The sequence below is a fragment of the Stegostoma tigrinum genome, chromosome 16, assembly GCF_030684315.1.
Source record: "Stegostoma tigrinum isolate sSteTig4 chromosome 16, sSteTig4.hap1, whole genome shotgun sequence".
NCBI lineage: Eukaryota > Metazoa > Chordata > Chondrichthyes > Orectolobiformes > Stegostomatidae > Stegostoma > Stegostoma tigrinum.
Genome location: NC_081369.1, coordinates 31,993,082 through 31,999,923, shown reverse-complemented (window position 1 = coordinate 31,999,923; position 6,842 = coordinate 31,993,082). Strand labels below are relative to the sequence as shown.

Here is a 6,842-nt window from a genome sequence, read left to right as displayed (position 1 = left end):
TTTGTAAACACAACCCAACACCTTGGAAGAATCCAACTCCAGAACAATACTTGGCTTTTTCACTTCTGCACCTGCGCAGTGCAAAAGGACAATACTCGAGATCGGAGATAATGGGAACTGCAGATGCTAGAGAATCCGAGATAACAGTGTGGAGCTGGATGAACACAGCAGGCCAAGCAGCACCTTAGGTGCACAAAAGCTGAAGTTTCAGTCCTGAACCCTTCATCTAGCGCGCCCACTGACGGCTGTGGCGTCTGCGCACTGCTCATTGATGGCACTGGCGGCTGCGCTATGGCGTTCGACTCAGCGCCTGCGCAGTGGTCGTCCCCGTGTCCTCTGGCTTAAGGTCGCTGTCGGCGGTGTCCGATTGACGGTTTCCCGTTATGTTGTCGTTGATCGCTCGTTCGGGGCCTTTCGCCCCGTACCTCTCCGCCACCACCAACATCGTGCCGTTGCAGCTCAAGCCGCTGGTGCTCGGCGTGGTTTCTAAGGCCGATGCGGTGATTGTGGATATAAAGAGGCCGGTCCTGTGCCGGGAGTCGTTGCAGGGCCAAGCGGCCCGGAGCGGCGCTGTTGTTACCGCCGGCCTGAACGGTGAGTGGAGCGGGAGGGTTCGGGGGAGAGTAGTTCGGATTCGGAGATTGAGCACTCGGAACGCCTTTCTCCCACCCGGGGTCGGAGGCTTCTGTCGCCGCTGCATCCTGCAGCGATTCGGCCTCGCTGCTCCCAGGCTCCGTGACCTTGTGGATCAGGGAAGTTGTTCTAAGTCGGTCAATGTGAGAATCTGTTTTAAAACCTAGGCCTCCAGGGAAGTCAATCACACTGCAGTTGTATGCAGTGCTACACCCTTAACCCTCTCAAAACCAGCATCATGCCCAGTAGTTTTAACTCTAAGCAAAACGCCGAAGATGCTGGGTGGTCCAGGCATAATCCAGTGGGAAGACCACAACAGTTGACACTTCCGCTCGTGATCTTTCAGTAGAGCTGTTAGGTCAGTTTTTACCCATGCGCAACCCACCTGTAACTTCTGTCAGAGATAATGGGAACTGCAGATGCTGGAGATTCCAAGATAATAAAATGTGAGGCTGGATGAACACAGCAGGCCAAGCAGCATCTCAGGAGCACAAAAGCTGACGTTTCGGGCCTAGACCCTTCATCAGAGAGGCCCGAAACGTCAGCTTTTGTGCTCCTGAGATGCTGCTTGGCCTGCTGTGTTCATCCAGCCTCACATTTTATTATCTTGTAACTTCTGTCAACTGGGTTTTAAATGAAAACCAATCTGTAAGTATACCTAGCGAGGTTGCACTCCTCTATTGCAGCTTCACCACTTTAGCCTGACTGAAGGTTGGCCTCTGGCGTAAAAGGAGCAGTGATCAAGTCTGAGATAATAAGGTGTAGAGCTGGATGAACGCAGCAGGCCATGCAGCGTCAGAGGAGCAGGAAAGATCACGTTTCGGGCCTAAACCTTGCTTCAGAAAGTGTTTTCTGTGGGTTTGATTCAGGGGCTGGTGATGTTTGTGTTCACAGGTGCAAGATGTGGGAGCCCTTGGAGTCAATCTGGCTGTCTAACTTTCTCTGGGCATGTAGTCTATGAATAATTTAAAATGGAAAAGTAGCCTCTAAAAGTGTGGAGGATTGTTCCCTTTTATTTTACCAGCATTAGATTTATTCTCTGAATCCCTCCACTATCTCCACTGTTTGTCCCACTTGACTGATTTAACTGTTCTAATTCATATGTCTTGGGTTAAACTTTGTACATGTCAGGAAAGTGAAAATCTAATTTAATAGTAAACAACAGGCTTGTCCTTTTGATACAGGTTTCAGTTACTCTGCATAGATGTATTCTGTCTAATTGCTACAATTTCCAGTGAGCCTGTAGAAAGTATCTGGACAGATGTAATTGTAATGAATAGATGTTCAATAATTGGAGATAACAAGTATGGAGCCTGTTTGGAGAAAGAGCTTATACAATAGGAGTTGATGATGTCATCTGTTTGTGTAGTTTTACCTTAATAAATGGAAGTTGCCTTCCACAGTGGCCTATCAGGTAGTGGGATCCAGGAGTGTAACAGTTTGCAGCCTGTAACTGAAATAAGTTTTTTGTTTTATTTTTCCTGTTTGATGTTTTATTTGTTAAATCTTAATGTATAGTGGAAATAAATGTCTCCAGTTGTCCAATCACCGAGTACCTTATTCTCATTAAATTCTTTCTTTTTTTTGCATAACGTGCTGGAGGGGATTGCACTCTGCCAATATGCGTTGATGTAAAATGCAACTGATGGTGTTGTCTTAACATGCATTGAGACGAACTTGTCTTCCGCTTGACATGCTTTAAACATGAGCAGGATATGAAACATTAATCACTGAATGTTACTTTTAGGAAATTCCACTTTTTATATTACGACAATTGTACAAATATTGAGGTCATCCATTTTAAACAAAAAAAGATAGTTTGGGGTATTATTGAGGCTGATGAAGCTGGGGATAGTGGAGATTCCAAAGGATTTTAGGGTTCACATACACCAATCACTAAAATGTAGTAATTGGGTAGAAAATTCATATCAGGCCACTCGGATGTTGCCTTTAAAACCAGAAGGCAAATAACAATGTGGAAACAGAAGATCTTCTCTGCAGCCTTCATCAGTCCCATAGAAATGAAACTGTTTATTTGAAAAATCTTTTGTGCTTTTAGTTTCACTTCACCCCTGTGCTCCTGATCTTTGGGCATCAGGTGCAGAGGGGTGTGGGTGTCGGAGACCTCCTTGTTTGTCTGCTCCTGGGTTTGGCCAAGTTGGCTATTAACAGGTGTGGACATTGGACAGTGGAGTAGATCATAGTTGCCAACTGTCTGCCCTCTTCTGTCACTGTCGTTCATGATCAAGTTTCATTGGAGAGCGAGAAAGTGGTGTTCATCAGTGCACTCGGTGTTTTGAGGAAATTGTGGGCACATCTGCCTTCCGGAGAGACCACCCTCTCCGCGACTCCCTTGTCTGCTCCACACTCCCCTCCAACACCACCACACCTGGCAGGAAGTGCTACACCTGCCCCCACACCACCTCCCTCACCCCCATCCCAGGCCCCAAGATGACTTTCCACATCAAGCAGATGTTCACCTGCACATCCGCCAATGTGGTATACTGCATCCGCTGTACCCGGGTGGCATCCTCAACATTGGGGAAACCAAGCGGAGGCTTGGGGACCGTTTTGCAGAACACCTACGCTTGATTCGCAATAAACAACTGCACCTCCCAGTCGCAAACATTTCAACTCTCCTTCCCCCCCCCTCCTCCCATTCCTTAGACAACATGTCCATCCTGGGCCTCCTGCAGTGCCATAATGATACCACCTGTAGGTTGCAGGAACAGCAACTCATATTCCGCTTGGGAACCCTGCAGCCCAATGGTATCGATGTGGATTTCACCAGCTTCAAAATCTCCCTCCCCCTACTGCATCCCAAAACCAGCCAAGCTCATCCCCGCCTGCCTAACCTGTTCTTTCTGTCACCTATCCCCTCCTCCCACCTCAAGCTGCACCTCCATTTCCTACCTACTAACCTCATCCTGCCCCGTTGACCTGTCCATTCTCCTCGGACTGACCTATTCTTCCGCCCTTCCGCCCTACATTTACAACTTTGCAATATTTTAAAATGCTAATTGGTCTTTCTTTACTATATTGCAAAATATATCCTTTAAAGTCCAAATTGATTTGACAAATGGATCATTCCTACTGCAGATTTATGTTTTGGTGTATATAGAAGTATGCACATTAATCTTCATTTCTGATGTTAATCACAATCATGAACATTGCTTAAAACCACATGCTTATTGCAATAAATAAATCGATAGAAGCTCTCATTGTTCATTCAAATGAAAGATTTCAGAAGGAAGTTTAAGGCCAATAGTTTGTAATAGGTCTATGGCAAAAAAGGAGAACTTCGAAAGCAGCCTTAAAAATAAAGGAGGTATGGGTGCTGCATTTCAACTTAAGATAACAAGGCCAAAAAATGTCAGTGCATAGCACAGTAGAAAGCATCCAATAAGATGCAGCAGCAAGTGGAATTAAAGGTCCTGATCAATTTGCTTGCCAGCACAACTTTGATGTTTTTAATTGGGCAAAATGGACCATGGGCTCCCCTCAGACCAGATTACAGGTGTTGGAAGAAATGTTGATGTGATTGAAATTTTGATTGACGAGTTAGGTTGAGTGTTTATTTTTCAATGTTGAATGCTGTTTATTTTGGTTGAGACAACATAGTCTTTTGGATGTAGTACTTCAGGAGAGGTAGTAAATGTAGAATTTTCTGCCACAACAGTCAATTAAACGTATAAATTGCAGGACAGTAAACAAATGCTAACAAGTCAGGCCATATAGTCAAGAGTGTACAAACGTTTGCCTTGCTTGCTTTCTTTTTTAGTAGTAGTAGTCGTAGTAGTATGTAGTTTCCCCAGCACCCGTGTATGCGAAAGAACCGGTGACACGCAGGACCCCCGACGGGTAATACCTATATGAAAGAAAAAGTGAAGGGGAGGATAGAGATCAAATCAAAATAGAGTTGGAGGGGGAAACAGTACTCCAGTCCCTAAATGCATCGAGTGTGTTGGTGGTCACCTCGTGCTTGCTCTTCAAGGACACCCGAGCTTAAATACAATGATGGAAGAGGGTCAGGCAGTGGGCTGTGATGACCCCGTCCACAGGCTGCTGCCTGAACCTGTTAACGGCCAGTCCCAGGAGCAGACCTACAAGGAGATCCTCCACACAGGGTGCCCAAAGATCAGGAGCGTGTGGCTGAAATGCAACCAAAAATACAAAAGAATGTTCTTAAGATAACTGAAAAGGGGGTGCAAATGCTCTCACACAATATGCATGTGGCCCATGGTCTCTCCAGGGCCGCAAAACAAACAGTTGGGCTGAGAGTCCTTGAACTACTGAATCTGTGGTTACAAGGGCCTGCTCCACCCCGGATCTCTGAGGGAAAGAAGGTGGATTCCTGTTGGGAGAGAGCCCTCCACTGGGGATCCCTACTACCTGTCAGCCAATAGGCACGCCATTTGATTAAAGGAGAACAACCCTCTGTACAGAGCCAAGAGGTGACTGAGGTTGAGGTCACAGGCTCCCAGGCGAGGTATAGGATCCTGGGACTAATGTGAAATTCTGTCTGAGCAGGGATATGCACAGATGGGATTCTATCGCACACCTGAGCATCCTCCAACTGGTGCACCATGTTGGGTCCGAGCACCACCGGTTTAAGGTGTTGGATGGCAGTGGCTGCGAGTTGAATGTCTGCTGCTGCCCTGTGCACCAATTTCTGCAGCATTATCCAGCCCAGGCCTCTGCCACCCAGCATGTTCCCAACCCTGGTTGCCCCCTCAGCCACAGCCCTCTTCTCTGCCAGCCATTTGAACCTGCGATTTGTGGAGGTGTGGATTCCTGAGCAACAGGTCTCTGACAGCCATTACTCCTGATGTAGGGTAGGTCTGCCGCAAGGTGACCATGTCCTAGACAGTGATCAAACCCTGGTAAAAGACAGGCATGTCCTGAGGGTGACTGGCGAGCCATCCCGGTCAAAAAACAGGAGCTGCGTGTCATGGTTGAAGTTAAGCACTTCCTTGTTGAGCAGGGGTGCCAATAGTGGTACAAGTTAGATTCAGCAGGTTTTGGAAAAATGTATGCAAAAGGATTTGCATGATTTGTATTGTTTACCAAATGTTAGGGGAAAACTAAATACTGAAATAGTAATCAGACAGTTTAAGCTTTAGAAAATACAGATTTTTAATGGTATCACTTTGAGAATATGGGAAAATAATTTTATGTTGTCTTTTTATCTTGCATAGTTTCATCTAGAGTTCGATATGCACACAGCGATATCAAAGTTCCAGACTTCTCTGATTATAGACGACAAGAAGTTCAAGATGCCAGGAAATGCTCACAAGATAGCAGTGATTTCAGGAGAAGTTTCTCGTATTTATTAACTGGAACCACAGCTGTTATGGGAGCCTATGCTGCAAAGAATGTTGTTACCCAGTTTATCTCAAGCATGAGCGCCTCTGCTGATGTGTTAGCACTGTCTAAGATTGAAGTGAAGTTGAATGAAATTCCAGAAGGCAAGAACATGACCTTCAAATGGAGAGGCAAACCTCTTTTCATCCGCCACCGTTCGCCCAAGGAAATTGAGGTTGAACAGGCAGTGTCCTTAGCTGAGTTGCGACACCCAGAATTAGATTCTGACAGAGTGAAAGATCCAAAGTGGATGATTGTAATTGGTGTTTGCACTCACCTGGGCTGTGTACCAATAGCCAATGCTGGTGATTATGGTGGCTACTACTGCCCCTGTCATGGATCTCACTATGATTCATCAGGGAGAATCAGGAAGGGCCCAGCTCCACTTAACTTAGAAGTGCCACCATATGAGTTCATTAACGAAGATCTTGTGATTGTCGGTTAATGTTATGAACTTTAATTCAAGTACCTTCCACTTTTACTGGTGTATCTGCTCTACTGAACTGAACCTTTTTAGCACCGGCTTGTTTAAAGTAGTCTTTTTGATTTCGAGTGCTTGTGGGGGCAGGGGGATGATGTAAATCAAGTTTACCATCAATAAATATTGATTTTTGCATCATCAGCAATTGTGGTCCAGTTTTTGAAGAGTATGTCTTGCAATTTCAGCTCACATTGGGAATTGTGTAGGTCACCATCAAAAACTTATTCATTTGCATGCGTGCAGTCACTACTGGAATTGATTAAAACATTCTTGCACAAATGCAATCTTTTATGACCGTGTCGAAATTTAAACTCTTCCTGTAAACAGTGTTTTAAGTGCGTCTTGCTGCATAATTTTTTTATTG

The 6,842-nt window shown here is 45.5% G+C and overlaps 1 protein-coding gene across 1 annotated transcript; it reads left to right on the top strand.

The window, feature by feature from the left end:
- The first annotated feature begins 307 nt into the window (after window positions 1–307).
- On the top strand, window positions 308–6,619 carry LOC125460104 (cytochrome b-c1 complex subunit Rieske, mitochondrial). The gene is made up of 2 exons (XM_048547214.2): window positions 308–594; window positions 5,832–6,619. Exons 1-2 carry the CDS (start codon window positions 384–386, stop codon window positions 6,440–6,442), a joined length of 822 nt encoding a protein of 273 aa, XP_048403171.1. The 5' UTR covers window positions 308–383; the 3' UTR covers window positions 6,443–6,619.
- Window positions 6,620–6,842: the final 223 nt, after the last annotated feature.

Coding starts and splice junctions, on each gene's coding strand:
- LOC125460104 (XM_048547214.2), top strand. CDS start 384: ATGTTGTCGTTGATCGCTCGTTCGGGGCCTTTCGCCCCGTACCTCTCC. Junction 595..5,831: donor TGTTACCGCCGGCCTGAACG/GTGAGTGGAGCG, acceptor TATCTTGCATAG/TTTCATCTAGAGTTCGATAT.